The 23806-nt window shown below is 37.9% G+C and overlaps 2 protein-coding genes and 1 pseudogene across 2 annotated transcripts; all 3 read right to left on the bottom strand.

The window, feature by feature from the left end:
• Positions 1-9467: 9467 nt before the first annotated feature.
• PIGY (phosphatidylinositol glycan anchor biosynthesis class Y) lies at positions 9468-10381 on the bottom strand. Its single transcript, XM_037830243.1, has one exon. The coding sequence runs from the start codon at positions 10233-10235 to the stop codon at positions 10020-10022; it is 216 nt and encodes a 71-aa protein (XP_037686171.1). The 5' UTR covers positions 10236-10381; the 3' UTR covers positions 9468-10019.
• Positions 10294-12741, bottom strand: PYURF (PIGY upstream reading frame). Its single transcript, XM_037830242.1, has 2 exons — positions 12426-12741; positions 10294-10470 (listed from the first exon to the last, which is right to left on the bottom strand). Exons 1-2 carry the CDS (start codon positions 12626-12628, stop codon positions 10329-10331), a joined length of 345 nt encoding a protein of 114 aa, XP_037686170.1. The 5' UTR covers positions 12629-12741; the 3' UTR covers positions 10294-10328.
• Positions 12742-21503: 8762 nt separating this feature from the next.
• LOC119529640 lies at positions 21504-22209 on the bottom strand (annotated as a pseudogene).
• Between the last annotated feature and the right edge of the window lie 1597 nt (positions 22210-23806).

Raw genomic sequence — 23806 nt, forward strand, 5'->3', positions numbered from 1 at the left:
AACAATTTCCTAAATTTCTTTGTTGTTAATTCCTAATATTTTTCCACTGTGGTTGGAGAACATACTTCATTTATTTTGATTCTTCTAAATTTATTGAGACTTGTTTCATGGCTTAGCATATGGCCTATCTTGGAGAATGTTACATGAGCACTTGAGAAGAATGTACGTTCTGTTGTTGAGTGTTCTATAGATGTCTGTTAGATCTAGTTTATTTGTGGTGTTATTCAAGTCTTCTGTTTTCTTAAAAATATTTTTTATGAGAGGTTGTATGTTTACAGAATAATCATACATAAAATACAGGATTCCCATATACTGCCTGTGGTAGTTTGAAGCTGTTATATACCCCAGAACAGGCCATGTTCTTTTAATCTATTCCTGTGGGTATAGACCTATTGTAAGCAGGAACTTTTCATTAAGTTATTTCAATTGAGATGTGACTCACCTCATTTAAGGTAGGTCTTAATCCTCCTACTGTAGTCCTTTATGAGAGGATAAAAGACAAAGAAGGATAAGAGATGAAATTAGGAGAAACTCACAGAGAAACACCAAGAGAAGTTAAGAGAAAAGGCCACAGAGGGAGAAGCCAGAAACTGAAGTGACAAAACCTGGGAGAGAAGGACCAGCAGATGTTGCCATGTCCCTTGCTATCTGACAGAGGAGCTCAAGCTTGCCAGTACTCAGTCTTCAGAAAGGTGTCATCCTGTTGATACCTTAATTGGGACATTTTAACAGTCTTAGAACTGTGAATTTGTAAGCTAATAAATCCCCATTGTTAAAAGCCAATCCATTTCTGCTATATTGCATTTTGTCAGCTTTAGCAAACCAAAACACTGCCTCATCACCAACACCTTGCATTGGTTGGAACATTTGATAAAATTGATAGCAGTCTTTAATAATTGAACAATTTTTTAACAGTAGTTACCTTTGTTACAATTGATGAAATATTATTAAAATAGTGCTGTTAACTACCATCCATAGTTTGCATTGGGTGTTTTTTCCACCATATTTCACTCTATTATTAACACCTTGTATTAGTGTTACACCTTTTTTATAATCCATAAGAGAATATTCTTATAGTTGTACTATTAACTATAGTCCATCATCTATTATAGGGGTCATTGTGTTATACAGTCCTATGTTTTACCTTTTAATTTTTACCCTGGTAACATATATGACCTGAAGTTATCCCTTTTAACCACATTTACTTATATAATTTGGTGCTGTTAATTACACTCACAATGTTGTGCTACCATCACCACCATCCATTTCCAAACCTTTACAATCAACCTAAGTAGAAATTCTGTAAAAATTAAGCATCAACTACCCATTCTCTAATCCCTATGTATCCCTTAGTAAACTATAATCTAGATTCTAGCTCTACAAATTTGCTTATTATAATAAGTTCACATCAGTGAGATCATACAATATTTGCCCTTTTGTGTGTCTGGCTAATTTCACTCAGCATAATGTCCTCCAGGTTCATCCATGTTGTCATATGAATCAGGACTTCATTCTTATTTATGGCTAAATAATATATCACATTTTGTTTATGCATTCATCAACTGATGTACACTTTGGTTGCTTCCATCTTTTGGCAATTATGAGTAATGCCACTATGAATATTGGTTTGCAAGTATCCGTTCAAGTCTTACTTTCAGTTCTTCTGGGTACATATTTAGAAGTGAGATTGCTGGGTTGCATGGTAATTCTGTACTCAGATTTCTGAGGAGCGGTCAAACTGTCTTCCACAGCAGTCGCACTATTTTACATTCCCGTCAGCAATGGATGAGTATTCCTATTTGTCCACATCCTTTCGAACACTTTTCTGGTTTTTCATGGTGACCATTCTAGTCAGTATGAAATGATATCTTATTGTGGTTTTGATTTGCATTTCCCTAATCACCTGTGATGCTGAGCCTCTTCTCATGTGCTTTTTAGCCATTTGTACATCCTCTCTGGAGAAATACCTATTCAAGTCCTTTGCCCATTTCTTAATTGGGTTGTTTGTCTTTTATTTTTGATTGTAGGATTTGTTTATTCTGGATATTAAGCACTTACTGGATATGTGGTTTCCAAATATTTTCTCTCATTGAGTAAATTGTCCTTTCACTTTATGACGAAGTACTTTGAGGCACAAAAGGGTTTTAATTTTGAGGAAGTCCCAGTTATCCATTTTTTTTTCTCTTGTTGCTCCTGCTTTGGGTGTAAAGTCTGAGAAACCATTGTCTTACACAAGATCCTAAAGATGCTTCCCTATGTTTTCTTCTAGGAGTTTTATAGTCCTGGTTTTTATATTTAGGTCTTTGATCCATTTTGAGTTAATTTTTGTATATGGTGTGGGATAGGGGTCCTCTTTCATTCTTTTGCATATGGATATCCATTTCTCGCAGCACCATTTGTTAAAGACACTGTTCTTTCATAATTGAGTAGTTTTGGCAGTCTTGTCAAAAATCAATTGGCCATAGATATGAGGGTCTATTTCAGAACTTTCAATTCAATTACATATCAATATAACTATCCCTGGTTCAGTACCATGCTGTTTTGACCACTGCAGCTTTGTACACTGACACTTCAAGTCAGGAAGTGTGGGTCCTTTGACTTCATTCTTCCTTTTTAAGATGTTTTTGGCTATATGGGCACCTTACCCTAACATGTAAATTTGAAAATTGGGTTTTCCATTTCACAAAATAGGATGCTGAAATTTTGATACGTATTTTGTTGAATCTGTAAATCTTTTTGGGTGTAATTAACATCTATTTAGTTTTCCAATCCATGAACACAGAACAAACTTCCATTTATTTAGGTCTTCTTTGATTTCTTTTAGTAATGTTTTGTAGTTTTCTGTGTACAAGTCCTTCACATCTTTGGTTAAATTTATTCCTGGATACTTGATTATTTTAGTTCTTATTGAAATGGATTTTTTTCCTTGATTTCATCCTCAGATTGCTCTTTACTAGTGTATAGAAACACTACTGATTTTTGTGTGTTTCAACTCACTTTGCTGAATTTATTAGCTCTAGGAGTTTAGTTGTCGATTTTTGGTGACTTCCTATATATATAGGATCATGTCATCTGCAAATAGTGAAAGATTTACTTCTTCCAAGTCCTGTTTTCTTGTTCTTGTGCTTAGTTGTTCTATTCATTTTTGAAAGTGGGATATTCATATCTCCAACTGTAATTGTTAAATTGTCTATTGCTTCCTTTACTTTTGTCAGTTTTTACTTCATGTGTTTCAGGGCTTTATTTTTAGGCACAAGTGTATTTATAACTGTCATATCTCCCTGATGAAATGACCCTTTCATCATAATTAAAAGTCCCTCTTTATTGCTAGTAACATTTATTTTTTTTGCTTTAAAATCTATTTGTCTAACATCCCAAAGTAATTTAGGGACGGAATAAAAATATATTTGCAGGGTCCCCCTGAGGAGCTGGGGGAAAATGCGGAAGTGTTGGAGTTCCTCACCTGGATGAATGCTGATGTTGTCACAAACATTGAGGACTTGTGGTTTGATGTGCTGAGCCCTCTATCATGGGACTTGCCCTTATGAAGCTCATCACTGCAAAGGAGAGGCTAAACTTGCATACAATTGTGCCTAAGAATCTCCCCGTGAGTTCCTCTTTGTTGCTCAGATGTGGCCCCCTCTCTCTCTAACTAAGCCACCTCAGCAGGTGAACTCACTGCCCTCCCCATGTGGGACCTGACTCCCAGGGGTGTCAATCTCCCTGGCAACACAGGATATGACTCCTGTGGATGAATCTGGACCCAGCATCGTGGGATTGAGAACATCTTGACCAAAAGGGGGATGCAAAATGAAATGAAATAAAGTTTCAGTGGCTGAGAGATTTCAAATGGAGTTGAGAGGTCACTCTGGTGGACATTCTTATGCACTATATAGATAACACCTCTTAGGTTTTAATGCATTGGAATAGCTGGAAGTAAATACCTGAAACTATCAAACTCCAACTCAGTAGTCTGGACTCTTGAAGACGATTGTATAACAATGTAGATTACAAAGGGTGACAGTGTGATTGTGAAAACCTTGTGGATCACACTCCCTTTATTTAGTGTATGGATGGGTGAGTAGAAAAATGGGGACAAAAACTAAACGAAAAATAGGGTGGGATGGGGGGGATGATTTGGTTGTTCTTTTTTGCTTTTATTTTTTATTCTTATTCTGACTCTTTCTGATGTGGGGAAGGTGTTCAAGGGTAGATTGGGGTGATGAATGCATAACTATGTGATGGTGCTGTGAACAGTTGGTTGTACATCGTGGATGACTGTGTGGTGTGTGAATATATTTCAATAAAACTGAATTTAATTTAAAAAAATCTATTTGTCTAATATTCATATAGCCATTCCAGCTTTCTGATGGTTATTATTTTCATGATATATTTTTTTCCATTCTTTTACATTTAACCTATTTTTATCTTGGACTCTAAAGTACATCTACAATAGATAATGTATGGTTGGTCTTGATTTTTTTTAAACACAGTCTGACAGTCTGTTTTTCTATTGGATTGTTTAATCTATTCACATTTATGTTACTGTTGATGTAGTTAAATTTACTCCCGTCGTTTTTTTTTTTTTTCTATGTCTCAAGTCTTTTTTACTCCTCTACTCCTCAACTACTTTTTGGGTAGTATGTGAATATTTTCTTGTGTAACATATTAATTCCTTTAATGATTTTTTAACCTTTTTTCTCCTTTTCATTATTTTCTAAGTGGTTGCTCTAGGACTTATCACATACATCATAGCTTACCGGAATCTATATCAGATTGATACCAACTTAATTCCAGTGAGATACGGAAACATCACTTCTATATAGCTCAATTCCTTTCCCTTCTTTTTGTGCTATTATTGTTAATCCAGTTGTTAACTTTTTGTCTTTTAAAGAAGCTGAGAGAAGAAAGGAGAGCAAGCATGGTTTTTGTTATTTTAACCTATTTACCATTTCTGTTTCTCATTTGTTCCTTTGGATTCAAGTTATCTTCTGGTGTCATTTCCTTACTCCAATACAGCTTTGCTCCTATCCACTCCCTTTGTGCTGATAATAAGCAATATGTTTTATATGTTATATTCCCAATAATATATTTTGCTTTATACAATTGCTTTTTACACCAGTTAAGAGAAGAAAGGAGAAGCATGCATTTATACTCTTTTATAATAACACAATTACCTTTACTGAAGCTCTTTATTTTTTTGTATGTGAATTTTGATTGCTGTCTGGAGTCATTTGCTTTCAGCCTACAGAATTTCCTTCAGCATTTCTTATAAGGCAGGTCGTCTGCTAGTAACAAATACTTTGTTTTTGTTCATCTGGGAATGTCTATTTTGTCTTCATTTTAGAAAAACAGTTTTGCTGGTTACACGGTTCTTGATTGATAATTTGTTTTCTTTCAGCACTTTGAATATGTTACCCCAGTACTTCTGTCCCTCATTCATTCTAATTAGAAGTCAGCTGTTAATTTTATTTAGAGTGGTTTCCCTTGTACATGATGAGTCTTTCTCTCTTTCTGCCTTCAAGATTTTCTTTGTCTTTCAACATTCTTATTATGAGTTTGGGTCTCTTTGTGTTTACCCTACATAAGAGTTTACTGAGGTTCTTAGAAGTGTAGAATAATGTTTTCATCAATTTTGGAAGTGTTAAACTATTATTTTTTCAAATATTTTTTCTGCTCCTCTCTCTCTTGTCTAGTACTCCCATTATGCTTGTGTGCTTAATCACGTCCCACATTTCTCCAAGATTCTGTTCATTTTTCTTCACTCTTTTTTCTTTGTTCTATGGATTGCATAATCCTTATCAAGCTATCTTCAAGTTTGCTGATTATTCTGCTAGTTCAACTCTACTTTTCAGCCCTGCTACTGAATGTTTTTATCAGTTAATTTTATTTTTCAACTTTAGAATTTTCATTTGGTTTTCTTCTATAATTTTTATGTCTTTATTGACATTTTCTATTTATTGAGATATTGTCATCATACCTTTCTTCTTTAAGCATTTTTTTTTTAGTCCTCTGAACATGTTTATAATGGCTACTCTTTATTCTTTATCTGTTAAATCCAACTCTTGCCTGTCTCACAGGCAGTTCCTGTTGCCTGCCATTTCCTCTGTGTGTGGGTCACACTTTCCTGTTTTTTTGCATGCCTTATAATTTTGGTGAAAATTGGACATTTTAGATCATATATTGTAGCAATTCTGCATATTAGTTTACTGCCCCTCTTCTGGACTTGTTTGATAGTTGATTATTTGCTTCTTTGTTTAGTGACTGTCTTGACTATTTTAGTGACCTTTATTCCCCTCCAGTGTGAAGCCTCTGATGTTGCTGCTCAGAGGGCAGAGTTTGGGCATGTGCACAGTGATTCTGGGATGATAGTGATTTTAGCAGGGCTCTCTGACTCCTTCTCTGATCACATCCAGCTACACTAATTGCTGACTGATAGTTCTATTCTTTTTGACAATGCCCTGGGGCATAAATTGCTCCACAGTCTGATCCAATTCAATTCAGCTTCTTTGCAGGTAGTTTTTGAGGTTTGTTCTGATCCCAGGAGGGCTGTTAGATTCCTTTCCCTTATCTCTTTGGTCTAGTGTGATCAAGAAGTTGGCCTGGTAGTTCAGTTTGTATCTCTCATGAAGCTACCAGCCTCCTGTAGTTGCTTCCTATCAAAACTTCTGTTGTTTTTGAGTGCCCTTAGGCTTGAACTTCTCCACACTGTTTCAAGTCAGTTCCTTTGGGGAGAGCTTTGGATCTGCTTTACAGCTTGCATCTACCCATGGCAAAAGCTCTGAGCTAGAGCTCTGGAGCTGGGCACAGGAACAGTGGCACACTTCTGACACCCCTGCTTTAGGAGCAACACTATTGGGGGCAGTAGCCTTTAGTCTTCTTAGCTTGCCTCTCCCAATGTAGTCTTTGCCCTATGAACAAGCTGGACAAAGGCAACTGGGCCCCATAATCTCACCAGGTTATGCCTGAGGTAGAGCCTTCACTCTAAGTGGTTTCTGTGTGGAAGAGATTTCCCATCCTCACAGGTGGTCAGAATTTAACCTCTGCAACATGTAGCCAGGGGGGATGAGAAATGCTTGCATCCTGCTCCTCCCGGAAAGATAACATAGCCTTCAACTAAGAAATGGAGTGAGAACCCTATATTCTTGGCTGCACCTTCCTGGAGTAGTTTCCATCACTCTGAGCTGGGAGGGATAGGAAGTGAGTCATGGTTCAAACTACAGATTCTTGCTGTTCTGACCAAGTTTTACTAGATTTTTTTGAATATATGTTTCTTCATTGGCTGTATGTCCCCAGGACAATTTCCACAGACTGGTTGGTTTATAATTTTCACCAGCTATGTTTTGCTGGGGAATTGGTCCATGGAGTTCCTCACCCTACCATCCCATAAGTCAATATTGCTTAATTCTTTACAAAGTACTTTCATATGTAAAATTTAATTCAATCTTCACAATTTAATGAAAAAAGCAGGCAGGATTTCTAGCCCTAAAGATGAGGCTCTGAAATGTTAACTGACTTATCCAAAGTTACAGGGCTTGTCACAATCATTTGTTCACTCTTTTGTGAAGTATGGATTGATTACCTGCTGTTCTAGTTTGCTAAAGCTGCAGAATGCAAAACACCAGAGATGGATTGGCTTTTATAAAAAGGGGGTTTATTCAGCTACACTGTTACAGTCTTAAGGTCATAAAGTGTCCAAGGTAACACATCGGTAATCGGGTACCTTTGCTGGAGGATGGCCAATGGCATCCGGAAAACCTGTTAGCTGGGAAGGCACGTGGCTGGCATCTGCTCCAAAGTTCTGGTTTCAAAATGGCTTTCTCCCAGGACTGTCCTCTCTAGCAAGCTTGCTCCTCTTCAAAACGTCACTCACAGCTGCACTGAGTTCCTTTTCTTTGAGTCAGCTCATTTATATGGCTCCACTGATCAAGGCCCACCCTGAATGGGTGGGGCCATGCCTCCATGGAAATATCCCATCAGTTATCATCTACAGTTGGGTGGGGCGCATCTCCATGCAAACAACCTAATCCAAACGTTCCAACTTAATCCCATTATGTCTGCCCATAGAAGATTACATCAGAGATAATGGCGTTTGGGGGACATAATACATTCAAACTGGCACACCTGCTATGCTAAATATGAGATTAAAAATGTTGAACAAAAAGAGCTTATTGTCTAGAGACAATAAGCAAGCAATTACAGTACAATGTTACGTGCTAGGATAAAGCACATGATGCTCTGGAGCACAGTCAGAGGAGTACCTTATCCCATCTTGAGTAAAAATTAGAATCCAAGCATCTTGGTTCTTAATTCTTTTTCTTGTAAACAGAAAAGGATGAGTTTGCTCAAAAGAGGCAGGATGTATAGTGGTTAAGAACAGACCAGTCAGGTGGCCTAAGCTTGAATTTCAATAGGATTACTAGCTGTATGACCTTGGGTAAGTCACTTAGCCTCTCCATGCTTCAGTTTCCTCATCTATAAAATGGTGCCAATTATCACTTACCCCTTAGGTTATAAGATTAAAGATGACTATATGTACAAGTGTTTGCTAAATAAATTCTATTAGTTAGAGGATGAAGTAAGTACTGATAAAGTACTGAACTCCCCCAGAAGCATGCTTACCAGTTTCATCTAAAATGTTAAACTTAAAAAGGTGAAATCATTGACTTTTCAGGATTTAGTGCTTGCCTTATCTGTAAAATTTCTTAATTTATATGACCATTGTTCCTAAGTTGTTTAATCATGAAATTAAAGGTAAATTAAAAACAAAGACAACTTCACTTCAGGAAATAATTATTTCCTGAACCTAGAATCGCTAGTCTTCCAGGTTATTTGTATACTGTCATAGAGTAATTAAAAATGTGATTTGTGCCATAGTATACATTTAGTTAATGCAGCAGAAAACACACCTAACCTCATGTTTTAGTTTATTTGTTTATTTATTTTTTTTGAAGGGGAAGAATCACTGTCCAAAGATTTGGTTAAATTAAACCACTTTAAGATTCTAATAAGAATCAGTTAAATTTATATTCAAATTTATATTCAATTCTTAGATTTCTTTAGGGTAACTATTCAAGCATTTATGCCATACCTCTGAAACAGTTATTGTACCATGCTCAGTCTTGTTGAGAAATTTCTGGAAAATGAGTAACTATTGATGCAAGTGTCAAATATTCAAGCCTTGGAAGTGCTAAGTCAGTCTCCTGATTAGGGCAGGAAAATAAACTGAAATGTGGCTTAAAACATGACTCTAAGCACAACTGGGCACAATAAGCTGTTTGTTAATTCCATCCACCCCACAAACATACCGTGTAAGGCCCACTTCCCTGGGAAAAGATTCTATTTTGGGTATTAGGTGTCTCTCTAAATGTAGCCTACATTTCCTGTTTAGAATATTCCTACATTTTCCCTCTTTTTGTACCACACTCTTGTGACAAAAAAACACACACAAAAAAAACACTTGAAACTTTTTAAATGGGAAAATATTAACATCTTATTTTATTATCAATGTCTGCATTTAATGTCAAAGAAATTAAGTTAGTTTTCCAAACTCAAAACTTTTGCAACTACATGAAATTTCCATTTTACTGTAAGGTTTACATAACATGTATTCAATTCCCTAAAACTACTCTAGCACTGCTCCTTTGGAATTATTTTAGTCATCCCTAACATGTAATGTTACCAAAGAGCTCGTACCCAAACAAACAAAATTTCAAATGAGTGAAACAAGAAATAGTCATCAGCTGATGATTGGGGCTGTTACTCTTAAATAAGACACTTTGTCAAAACATGTCTTCTAAGACAGTTAGAACCTTCAAAAAACAAGGGCAGAACAAGAGTATAATAACAGAAACTTCTGCAGCTCAAGCATTCCATAGGCCTAAGCCTCTGACAGATGCAAGGCAAAGCATCTTCCTGCAAACTAAATAGCCTCCAGTATTTCCATCTAGTTGAGCTTGAAGAGATAGAGGCCCAACACATATCATCATTACATATATACCATTTTGGCTCTGGTTACATTAATTATGTCTGAAAAGTTTAATACCCATCCAAGTCCAAAGATGGAAGAACACATAAACTGGTATGGTAATTGGCAAGAGCAGACTGTAAAAGCACAGGCTGGTGGTGCTAGTGCAGCCCTGTGGGAAGTTTTCTTCAACAGAGGCTGAATAGAACAGTCCTGCTAAAGAGACCAGTGGAATAAGGACAGTCAATGTAGGAAGAGACAGAAACATTCTTCTTCCCCACTTATTACCCGCCACCCTGACTTTTTAAAAGGTATACAGCATTAACAGAATTTAACTGTTGTATTTTCTTTCAATTATGATCTAGTGCTGCTCCATTTCTTCTTGCTTCTTATTTTGATGTGTCATCCTAGCTGCCTGTGGTATCATATTAGGAATGCCATCAATGATTGGATACGCTATTCCCAACTCTTCATTAATCAATTCGTGTGTTGATGCTTCATATCTGGGGAAAAAATAGTGAATTTTAGAGAACAAAATGTTTGGAAGTGCTTGATGTTCAATAAATAATTATTTACCCAATTCTTGACTTGGAGCATTCCTGAACGGTATTCTTTATTTCTAAAAGTTGTAATAGCCAATGCAACCATCTAGAAAATCAATCTATAATGTTCCCATTTTAGTCTGTTTCTCTTATATACTTTTTAATTTACACTTTATTCCTGAGTTATGCCTCACTTCATTTTTTTTTTTTTCCCCTCAATACCACTCAGAAAAGATCTCCCCTTTTCATCTAAATATTCCTTCACTGCTATGGTCAACCCCCAAACCATCCCAGTCAATTTACTACAGAACAAAAAGTAGGAAAAATTTCAACTTCTTGGTTTTGGAATACATGCTAAGTAGGAAGCCACTAAAAAGTAAAAATGTGCAAAGCAAAATTTAGAGAAAGATGAGTAGGAAGAAATGAGGAAACTTTGGTAAGAAGCGAGTCTACAGTGAACTATTTAGGCAATTAGCTAAACAATAGATTAAAAGATAATTTCAAGGTTTAACTGAATGACTAATATGTTCTTATGGGAAAAATTAGAAAAAAGGGCACTCTACTACTCAAAGATAACCACTGTTAACATTCTGTTGTTTAATTTATGCAATTTGTAACAATATTGTTGTCTATGTTCAGTTTTAGCAACCTGGAACTGTAGAGCTGTTTTCCCAAAGACTCCAGGTTAAAGGTTAAAAAAGCTTTTACAAAAACAGATAGTCCAAGACAAGAGCCAACCAGCAGTAAACACAGCTTAAAGCTGATTGTCAGCATTAGTTGTGTACAGCATTTTCTCAAGGACCTGGAGGCTATTATAATATTTTTCATCATCTTGGATTAAAAATCTGAATGCCTTGGCCTTGTGCTGAATCTTGGTTCTGTTTCACAAAGGCTGCAGAATTTCAAGGTTGAGTGAAATAAGCCAGACACAAAAGGACAAATGTTGTATGATCTCACTGTTAGCAAATAATTAGAATAAGCAAACTCAGAGAATCCAGAATATAGGTTAGCAGAGGAGGTGGGAAGGGATAGGGAATGGGAAGTTAATGCTTAAATATACAGAGTTCCTATATAGAACAATGGAAATGTTTTGGTAAGGGATGGTGGTGATGGTAGCACAACATTGTGAACATAACTAACAGCACTGGAATACATCTCTGAACGTAGTTAAAAGGGGAAATGTTAGGTTGTATGTATGGTAACAATAAAAATAAAAAAAAAATCCACGGAACTGCACTACACGGTGAATCCTAAGTTAAACCACGGACTACAGTTAACAGGACTGTAAAAAAGTGCTGTCATCGATTATAACAAATGTTCCCCACCAATGCAAGGTGTTAATAGGGTAGTAAATGGTAACAAAGTGTATTATGCGTCACTGTTCTGAAAAGCCACAAATTCTCTATTAATAATAATAATTATAAATATTATAATAATGATAATAATAAACCCTGAATGCATTGGATTGTGCTGAATCCTGGTTCCGTTTCACAAATAAAGGCTGGAGGGTTGCAAGCTTGGTCCCAGTCTAGCCCAAGGATTCTTAAAATCACCTAGGGTCCTTTTAAGAAAATAGTGCCCACGGCTCACCCCCAGATGTTTCATTTCAGCCAGCCTGGGATGATACAGGCGAATCGGCATTTTTAAAAGGTCTTTTGATTCTACTGTGCAGCCAGTGGAGAACCTTTTAACTCTTCGATCCATTACAGCCAGTCGCCGGTTTGATTTGGGAGCCTGCCCAGCCCCCAACCCCAGGCCTCCTACCCGCCATTCCAGCCTCAGGGGCCCGGACCCAGAAAATGGCAGCGGAGAACACCCGGACTGACCTGAAAGGCTCCCACAATGGCTGTGAGGGGCCACCTGCCCGTTCCCCCAGCGGGAGGCCGCGAAGGGAAACCCGAAACCCGCAGTCTCACCTGAGCGGCTTCTTGGACAGTGGGCACACCAGGAAATCCAGCAGCGCCGGGTCGAAGGCGCGGGACGGCTCCTCCGCTCTCCTGTTCTGATCAGACGAAGGCCGCGACCCTGACGCGTGCACCCACCTACGGGAGACCGCGGAGGGCGGCGTGAGCGTGCCCCGCAGCGCTGAGGCAAGCCTGACGCACCGTCCGCTCAGCATGGTCTGGCAGCCAGCGACTGCACGTTACCGCGCCCTCAGCCACTCGGGGCCACGCTCCCTGCCCTCTGTCCTGCCTAGCCCGGTGCGCCAGACTCCGCTCCCTCACCCCCACGCCCCACCCCGGTGCTCTGTAAACGCAGTCCCCGAGCAGCCGGAGGCCGGCGCTTTGGTTCCGGGGTTTGCTCCTGACCCGACGACTTCCCCGCGTGCACCGCTACGTGGTTAAGAGCCCAACCTGGGCCGGAGGCTTCTGCTTGCGGCTGCTGGTTGTTTATGAAACTGTAAACGAAACTTGCGCTTAAGTCGGAGTGTCTCAGTTTTCACCGGAGTCTATCACAGTAAGCCAGTGGCCGGGTCTCGGAGTTATACAGCGTTAGGCTTGAACGTACATTATTTCCAAATGAGACTTCAAACGCGCCGTCGTATGAGTGCGTTAAAATCTATTTGTTTAATATGCATATTTACTATACCACAGTTCTGTAATCTTGTTTTGGCTTTTTAATTTTCATTAAAAAAAAAAAACCTGAAAAGAATGGCTTAGGTCTGTTAACCTTCAAGATGTCCATATTTTTCACATTTCTTACCCTATGTAATTCAATTCGATTGCGTAATAAAGCACAACGAATTTACTTCTATGACAGCGGGTGGCAAAGAATCTAAATAACTGTGCGATCAGGAAGGTGTCCATTAGTTAAAAGGGTCATCTGTTCAAAAGATTTTTTACCCTACGTCTGTCGCTGACTCTCCAAGGAGGTTGCAGGTTTTGATTTCTTTCTTGTAATTTAGTAGGTAGGAGTTTGGTCCCTGGGACCTGACAACTTGGTTCCAGCTCCACAGTGCTAGCTGAGTGACCTTCGGCAAATGACTTCATTGCACATTTGCTCAATTTCCTTATACGTAGAAGAAGGTTGATAATTGTACCTGCCTTGTGAATTTCCACCCCCCTCTCCATTACATGTGATAGTGCATACAAAGAGTATTTAGAAGAGTGCTTGGTACAAATTAATGCTCAGTAGATGTTATCTATTGTTATTTTTATTTAATCTTTTCTTCGTAGTTCAGTGTACCTGAAGATTTTTTGTTAGTCATCTTTTTTTTTACCCTTGTTTTGCTGAGTGGTGACTAACCTTTTTTTTTTTTTTACATCATTGGGCTTTATCATTTCACACTTGTGAGTTCCTGGTGGGTGGCACTGGGAGTGAAGGGATATACAATGTGATGGTTAATTTTATGTGTCAACTTGGCTAGGTTTTGGTGTCCAGTTGTTTGGTGGAACATTGGTCTATATGTTACTGTGGAGGTATTTTCTAGATGGGATTAGAATCTACAATCATTTAACTTTTAGTAAATGGGATTATCCTCAACAATATGGGTGGACCTAATCTAATTAGTTGGAGGCCTGAAGAGCAAAGAACTAAGAATTATGGAGGGAAGAAGAAATTCTGCTTCAACACTATAGTATCTGTTCCTCTCTGGTTTTCCAGCCTGCAAATCCTCTGCAGATTTCAAGACTCAAGATGGCAACATCGACTCTTATGGGAATTTCCAGCCTGTTGGCTTGCCTACAAATCTCAGACTTGCCAGCCCTTACTATTTTGTGAGCCAATTCCCTAAAATAAATCTCTTTATACACACATACAAACTCATACATACATATATCCTGTTGGTTCTGTTTCTCTCAAGAACCCTGACCGATAAAAGATGTAAATACAAGTTTACAAGTTTCAAATTTCTTTTCCAATCAGCAATGTTAAAATAGAGAAATTTTGATATTGTTCATCCTATTAAATTCACTAAATTATTTGATGCCCTCTGTTCACTAATACTCAAAAGATTTCTGAACGCTAAAGTAGCATATAGGATACTGAAAAAGGAAACTCTTTTCTCTGGGCAGAATAGATATTTAAGAGCTATTGAAAGGTTCTGGTTGACAAGCCTTCCTTCCATGACAAAAAAAAATCCTTCATAGTCAGAACTTTTTGGGCATGGGCAGCTGTCAAGGATGCAGTCTCAAGAGGGACTATCTTACCTTCACACTATTTACTACTAGGGCAGTAGCAGGAATTAATTTTTCAGTTGAAGAGTGGGTGAACTATAGGAAACATGTGTTTCATCAAGGTGCAGGAAAGCAGATCTTGGCTTTGGTCAGCACTGAGTGAGTCCAGTCCTGGCTGGCAGACTCCCGGCCATGGCCCCTGTGGGATAAGGGTGGGCAACCATGCTTAAAGCCGGCCATGTTACCCTTAGCTAGCCTAGCAGACAGATCCCTATCAACTGGATTTTCTAACCAGTCTATGATTAAATTAGTTTCTGCTTGCATCCACTTAGAAGGTTTGAGGCAAATCAGTTGACTTTAGTTTATATTAGTTTTGGGGAAGAATGAAGAGTAACAACAAAGTATTGAAAGCATCCTTGAATCAACAATATTCAAGGAGTATCTGAGTGTGTGACTGTAGTGGTCCAAACCATGTATATATTAAGTGGCAAAATGTCAAAAGATACCAAAGTAATCCTAAACAGCACTCACCAATTTAGGAATACAAGTCATTTCTCAATGTAGTATAATAAACTGAACAAAGACTTGAAATCTCATGGGACTGGAATTGTTCTTTCAGATGTTAGTCCTTTCATTTTAGTATTATTGACATGACTCTGAATTTTCCCATTGAATAGGCTCAGGCACACATGTAATAGAACAATAAGTGGGCTCCAGAGTCCTGCTTAACCACTGTATTAGCTGTGTGACCTTGGGAAAGTTACTCAAACTCTCTGTCTCTATTTCACGTGAATAATAATAGTACCTACCTTACAGTTGAGTTGTTTATGCTAGAAACATGTAGAGTGGTTTCTTTTTCCTACCCTGGTCTCTTAAGTGATAAACTACCCTAGAGTGTTGATGTAAGAATTAAATAAAATAATATATGTAAATCACTTAGAACAGTGCCTGGCACTTAGCACTCAAAACATGTTAGCTATTTTAACTTTTATTAGGGGGATGGGTTCAACCTGAAAAGAACAATCTAGACCAGGGCTTGGCAAACTATGGCTTGCCAGCGAAATCCAGCCCACTGCTAGTTTTTGTAAATAAAGTTTTATTGGAATACAGCCATGCTCATTTGTTTACATACTGTCCATGGCTGCTGTACTGCTATGACATAGTTACAGCAGTGACTGTATGGGCCACAAAGCCTAAAATATTTACTATCAGGCCCTTTACAGATAAAGTTTGCGAACACCTGTTCTGAACTATCCAAAAGAATGCTGAGTGTGAATACTCATGAAAACATTTAGCCTCTTGACACAAATTTTTAATATTTAGGAAAAACAGTTGGAAACAGTTTGGGTAAAAGATTGTAAGTAAATTATTTATTATTTGTTATTTATAAGTAAAATTGAAGGGATAAATGGAGGTTAAAACTGATGTCAGCTGAGGCCTAAGCAAGTAATTTGATAGTACTCATAGTACTAATCAATCTTCTGTCATCTCCCAAGGTTTTGTATGGGATAATGAGGCCTATCTTGGAAGGTGACCATATGAGAAATGGCATACCAAATCTATGTTACCTTTTTTCACACCCAGCTGGTCACCATTTCTCACAATTTGGTATCTTCATAAGTCTTCTGACTTGTACTCTTTGATTTTTTTAAATGCAATTTTATTGATATATATTCACACACCAAATAATCCATCCAAAGTATACAATCAATGGCTCATAGTATCATCATATAGTTGTGCATTCATTGCCACAATTTTAGAACATTTTCATTACTTAAGAAAAAAATAAAAATAAAAAAGAACACCCAAAACATCCCATATCTCTTACCCCCCCATTATTTATTTATTTATTTATTTATTTATTTATTTATTTATTTATTTATTTATTGTCTTTATTTTATTACCCATGTGCCCATACACTGGATAAAGGGAGTTTAGTCACAAGGTTTACACAATCACATGTTTACACAATAAAAGCAAATAGTTATACAGTCATCATCAAGAATCCAGTCTAATTAAGCATTTTATTAATGACATGAACTGTTGGTAACTTCATCGAGCCGCCTTTGGCAGTGTGAAGCTAATTCTTTTCGCTGCCTTCATGCTGGTGAGATTAGGTTATTTCATGTGTCGGTTCTGCCAGTTGTCATAAAGTGTTTGAGCCATTTTTCATTTAATTGGTGAGACTTGTATGAATCACAAAATGGTCATTTGATTTGGGTCTGATTTGGGGTTTCTCCAGTGTTGCTAAGCCACTTACCTAGCACTGGATTTGATTAATGTTTTCCATGTCTGTTTTACAATGCCTGTGTTACTCTTGTTTAACCAGTTGTAATTTTACTGTAAGGATTTCTCATCTTCAGGAACTGGGGCTGCATCATATATAGGTTTATGCTTTGTAATTTTGTTGTCTACTAGATCTTCCTATCTACTTCTATCTTATTAAAAATATATCAATTGATTAAAAAAAAGAATCGAGTCTACTGAATTACAGTTCTACAGTTTCAGGTATTTCCTTCTAGCTATTCTAATACACTAGAAATTAAAAAGGAATATCTATATAATGCATAAACCTTCTGATTTTAATAGTCACTGATCTAATCTAAGCCTCAGTGATTCAAAACTTTGGCTAACTTAATATAGTCCTAACTTCTTTATCTCTAATTTTTTTCTTCTTTAAAACCCCAATAATAAAAGTTTCTTTTATTGTATAATCTACACACTTTGATTTCGGCAGTTTTCCCTTAATGTACTTTTATAGCAAAAGGAAAAGTATTTCTGGTCCACTCTCCAATCCAGGATCAAACATTGTATTTTGTTGTCATGTTTCCTCAATCTCTTTTAATCTGAAACAGTTCCTGGGTCTTTTTTTTTTTTTTTGTCTTTCCTAACCTTAACAGTTTGAGAGTACCATTTCACAGAAATGGCCATCCATTAATTTGGATTTCTCTGACATTTCCTCATGATTCGATTCAGGTTTGTGCATTCTTGCCAGGAATACCACAGAAGTGATACTATGTACTTCTCAGTAACTCTGATCATTTTATTAAGTTGGCATCTGTGAGTTGTCTCCACTGTAAATTACTGTTTCCTCTGTGTAATAATAAGTATTATATGGGAATGAGGTTATATTAAGGATAAGCAAAAGAGGAAATTTTCCTAAGTGATCTAATGGGAAATTGTTTAGCTCTGTGATTCAACCTTATTATATATAAAAATTAGAAGACTGTTTAAAATGGTGATCTTCTGACATTTTTAGTGCTTTGACCTCATATTTATTTATTAAAGTAAAATGTAGGTATGAATTCAGTAGAACTGAATATTATAGCCTTAAGTAAATGGTAGTTCTGCATTCAGCATCTACTCAGGGAGGTGAAAGCTTGAATAACAGAAAACCAGCTGTTTCTATGAGCCTTTGGCTCACCATTGGATCATTCTTCAAAAATATTCTGGCAGCAAGATAATGTCCTGTGGTATTAGTCATACTTTACAATCAAAAGAACAGGTTTACATTGGTATTAAAATCATGACTCCTGACTTCCAGCCTCTTTGTTCAACCCACATGTTCTTTTAAGGGAGAACAATATTGAAATTGTACAGGTGATGCGATACATGGTTACTTGTTTTTTTGAGCTATAATCAAGAATAATAAATGGAGATGTTCTGAAACTATTCTTTCAAGTGGTTCTATGTCATAGTAAAGGAATCATACAATTGTGAGTACCACACTTCTTTTCCTCACTAGATTTCACCTACTAAAGTCCTCTTTCACTTTGAAATCTTCTTTGGAACACTGCATAACATGGTTTGGTTATTTTACAAATTCTATGGGACTTAAAGGAAAGCATTACACTCTCTAAACTCCCTTAATAGACTTTATAATACATATTTAATTTTTTTAATTTTTTAAAGGAAGTAAGACATTTGGAGATTTCTCAATAATTAGGGAATTATATATGAGAAACTTTTAAATTTTTAAAGTAATGATGGCTCTAGGAGAATATTTGTTTTCTCTTTTTCATATTCTTCAAGGTAATTTAACTATACAGAGCTTTTACAGTCTGAACTAAGAACAAAACAAAAAAAAAAGCAAAATTTTTGTCAGGAAAAATTCTAAATCAAAACCCAATATAAATTTCTCCTAATGTAAATAATTACACTGTGATATGATATGAGATCTATAAGAGCTCTTCATATCTCATGCCCTCGTAAGGGTGGTAGAAATGTGAATCCTGACCAAATATTTTAGAAGGGACTTCCTTGCCCTTTGAGACTGAATCAGTTAAGATGGATTAGGTTATACTACAGTAAAAATGATCCTCAAATTTCAGTGGCTTAAAATACAATGGTGTTTTAATTTCCTTGGCTGCTCAGGCAAATAACATGCCATAAACCATACCATAAACAATGCGAATTTATTAGTTCATAGTTTTGAGACTAGGAATAAGTCCAAATCGAGGCATCATCAAGATGATGCTTTCTTTTCAAAGACTGGCATTCTGGGGCTGGCTGCAGGTGATCCTTAGTCCTGGGCTCCTCTGTCACGTGGCAGTGCACATGGCAACTTCTGGCCTCTCCTTTTTCTTCTGGGTACAGTTGGTGTTCAGCTTATTGCTTCTCGTGGCTTTCTGAATTTCATTCAGAGTCCTTATAAAGGACTCCAGTGATGGGATTAAGACCCATCCTGATTAAGTTGGGCCACACCTTAACTGAAGTAACCTCATTGAAAAGTCCTACTTAATGATGGGTTCACACAGGAATGAACATTAAGATATTAGGAACACGTTTTTCTGGGGTACATAACAGCTCCACACCATCACAAATGGTTTATTTTGTGTTCACGCTATTAGACTGATACATATGAATTTGCCAGTTTTTGACCATTTTTTAACAAGAGAAACTGCAATTTTATTTGATTCAACCTGGTCCAAATCAGTCACATGTTGATTGGGGTCTCTACTCCATGTTGTCAGGGGGTATAGTCTAATGGAGATTCCACCAGCTAGAATGTTCTTGGTTTACCTTGGCAGAAGGAAAGGAATCTAGCACATGTGACTTATACTCAGATTTCATTAGTCAAAAAAAGTCATGAGGCCATGTCTAACATCAGTAAAGTGGAGAAGCACTTCCCTGTGCCAGAAGAGAATTTGGAATACTGATAACTACCAAATCTGGTAGTATTTATGTCAGTGTCACCCAGTAGTAATGATTTTAAATACTTTTTTAGTCCTTTCATGCATTATATAACTTTTTATAAAGAAAGACATGGCTCAATTATACAGACAATTATTTTTGTATACTATATAAATTGAAATACCCTGGGCATTGTTAATTCCAGATAAATAGTATGTTATTCAAATAGATCAAGTCACAGGGTTTCAGAAATAGTTTTTGGAACTTGCTATTGTTAAAATAGTTGGTTCCTGGAGTTACTCTTCAATAATGTGTCATGTTCCTCTGTAACATGTAATTTAATTTCCAGGCCAGGGCTGTTTTTCAAACTGGGGATCTAGAATTGGAATTCCACTACAGACTCTGAAGGAATCATATTTCAGTAATTGCTTAACTTTTTTCCTTTTATCCATCCCAAACTGGTAATAGATCATTTAATATCATATTGTATATCATCAAATCTTGCAATGTAATATACTATAGTAAATGTAACATAATATATTGAAGTGTTTCAGACAATATCTATGTTCAGTAATGAAGTATCAGACATCTTTATCAACTAGTTGATCGCCACATAAGAAGTTATTGGTCTAGTGAAATTCCAGTTCTAATTATAGTATAATTCTATGCTAATACTAGTATCGTATTGTTTACTATAGTAGTGGTATAAGAGTTGCCTTAAAATTTTTGGTTGGACAGCATAACAAGTAATTAGTAACTGCATTATGGTAACCAATACCAAAGAATGTATGCTTGCAAATCTTTTTTTTTTAAATCATTTTACTCTGTTTATATTATAGTCATGTTTAAGTTGGCAGACCTGCTACCATGACAGACTGCATGCAAGGAAAAAATAAGTGAAGGTATTTGTGAAGCTTGAGAAGACAAGTACCATGCTAATACAGGATGACTGCAGCAATCTCAGACAACAGCATGAACTTTTGCAAGTGAGTAGCAATAAAGGGTACATACAGGGTACTTGGCCTGAGAGCACTGAGTAAGCAGACCACTTGTTACATGGTGCCACTTTTGCCTGGTAAAGTTTACATTCCTGGGCAGTTTCTACAAATCTCTTTTATCTGTGATAAATGGTTGCTGAATTGCGATTCTGCAAAAGTAATCCCATGAACAGACTGCTGGGGAAGTCACAGATACATGTTCAGCTGCCATTTCCCAGCTCTGGCTTACCCCTAACTCCTTTTCCGTTGTTTCAGTACGTTTCCATTCCGCAGCTGTGGGGAAATGTTAGGTCCAGTGAAAAGGCCTGGTCATACCTTAAACCTAGAAACCTGGAAACAAGCAGCCCCAGCTGCCAATCAGTGCAGGAAATCTCAGTGGTAGTGTCCCCCCCACTCCATCGCCTCATCCCCGGTTGTATACATTCCCCACCCTTGGCAGCACAGACTTGCCTCTTCCCTCCTATGTGAGTGCGATAGGCAGAGCTGCCATCCACTGATTCTGACCTGAGTAGTTGGCCTTGCTGGGAGACCACCCCTACTCTTTTGATCCTTTGTGCTGTGCAAATAATAAAGCAGTCATTTGCTGACAGTTTCTGTTGTGCTTGAGCCTGTTCCCATGACACACCATGTAGCAACTTGCTCCACACTGATGTCTAGGGATATTTTGCAACCAGTAAAAATTCTTAAGACAAAAGATAAATAGCTGCGCATTACACACCTACACACTGTGACTTAAAATGGCATCAGTGTTAGAGCTTTTGAAAGGAGCAGAGCAGGAAAGATTATCCAAACAGAAGATCCTTATCTTTCTCTTCGGCAGGAAGGCTCCATCACCTCTCAGCTGCTCTCTGCTGCTCCAAGTTCTTCTCAGGTTTTTCCTTGAGAATCTTTTTCTTCTGTATTTTCTTTAACTTAGAGACTCTTCTCTCTCTCTTTCCTCCAGCTTTGTGATAAGAGAAGCAAGTGAATGTTCAATCTGAGGAATGATGTCATGCTCAATGACATTTGCATACCTTTTACCTTAATAGCTTCATCCAGAGTAACAAAGGAAGTCTGCAGTGAAGCTAGTCCCACCAGGAGTTCCACTGCTTTGCGGTAACTAGTCTCTAACAGCTGGTCATTACCCACCTCTGGCTGCACCAATCAATTCAAAACTGTCACTTCCTTTATGGTAATGTTCAAACACTGGCATGATAATACCTGTTACATTATCTTTCTTTGCACGAAACTTCCCTTGGGCTTTATTCACATTTTGGATAACCGTGGCACTGAAGTCCCTAGCTGTGAACTTGGCCTCAGTGAGTGAAAAGGCAACTTCTTTCTTCACTTCACCCATCAATATTTTAGTCCCTATTATCTTCTTTAAGATCTGTTGAAATTGACCAGTCAAGGTATCAGATTTTTTCTTCAGGAAGTGTTTACCTGTCCTGTGTTCTTTTTAATTGAGCCTTCATAAAGGTCTGTCATTTGTAAGGGAAAGGTCTGTTTGGTCTTTGCCCAGTATTCTGATGATATCTGTTGGGCTGCGGTCCCTGGATGGGCAACTGTGGCTCCAAAAGCTCCAGTCCCCTCCTCCACTACTGGAGTCAGCTGGTTGGGTAACATGACCCTTTATGTTGCTTGTAAATCTTTTTTTAATAACAGCTTTATTGAGATAAATTCACATACCATAAAATTCACCAATTTAAAGTGTACAATTGTTTTAGGTATGTTCACAGAGTTGCACAATCATCACCAAAATCAATTTTAGAACATTTTTGTTGCCCCCAAAAGAAACCCCATAATCATTAGCAGTTACTCCCATTCTGCCCTCATAAGCCCCAGGCAACCACTAATCTATTTTTTATCTCTATGGATTTGCTTATTCTTGACATTTCATATATTTCCATAAGATCATCTATTTTTTTATTTAGTCTTGCAATGTCTTCTTTATGCTCTTCTAGGGTCTTCTTGATATCCTTTGTATCCCGTACTATGGTCTCATTGTTCATCTTTAGTTCTTTGATTAGTTGCTCTAGGTACTGTGTCTCTTCTGATCTTTTGATTTGGGTGCTTGGGCTTGGGTTATCCATATCGTCTGGTTTTCTCATATGCTTTATAATTTTCTGTTGTTTTTGGCCTCTTGGCATTTGCTTAACTTGATAGGTTCTTTTAGGATTTGTAGACCAATTGAAATCCTTATCTCTAATTTATCAGATCTACAGCTTCGTGGAGTACACTTTCTCTAACTAACCAGCAGGTGGCGTCCACGAGCCACCTGTTCTCCACAAGCCAGTTCTCCCCTGCTTTGCCTTTGTGGTGAGTGGGGGAGTGAGTCTCGTGGGGTCCAATTGGTGTACCAAGCTTGCGTGTGTAGTTGGTGTTGCCCACCATTTGTAAGGGGCATGTGTCTGGGCAGTCAGGGAGGGGGGACGGCTCTAACAATCAAATCTCCCTGGTGTTCCTGGAGTTTTAAAGCTGCTGCAATAGTCTAATCCTTCAGTTCAGTCCTGCCACAGTTTGTCTCTGCCACTGACCCACAAATCCTTGGTATTGGCATATGGCCCCTGAGACTTGCAATTGGGTCTCTCTTCCAGGCCTTGCACCCCCTGGTCCTCTGTTGAGGGATGACTGTGCTATGTCACAGGTGAGTGCCGTCCCCCCAGAGTGGTTCTGGGCTGCTGGGCTGTGTAGGGAGGCTCCTAGTCTGCTGAAATGATGGCTGAATGGGGCTTTGTTAATTCACACTGCTCCACCTTCCCAACTTTGGGACAACCAGCTGAGGGTGCAGGGAAGGCTAATGTCCATGCCCAGTTTTGTGGTGTGTGCCTGTTATTTGAAGCACTTCCATCACACTCGGTTGTCTGGGGCAGCTCTGGGCTATGGGGCTGGCGATGGGCAGGAGTGTTTCCTGTCCACCAGGATGATGGCTGTGAGCGGACACCCCCCTTTTCTTGGGAAGTTGTCGTGTTTAGTGAATTTTCTCAGCCACTGGATTATTGCCTTTTGTCTCAGAGCTCTCTTAGTTCTGCTCTTGTCTTGACCTGCCCAAATTGCAAGTCTTTGAGGCTT

This window comes from Choloepus didactylus, chromosome 3 (genome assembly GCF_015220235.1).
Source record: "Choloepus didactylus isolate mChoDid1 chromosome 3, mChoDid1.pri, whole genome shotgun sequence".
Taxonomy (NCBI): domain Eukaryota; kingdom Metazoa; phylum Chordata; class Mammalia; order Pilosa; family Megalonychidae; genus Choloepus; species Choloepus didactylus.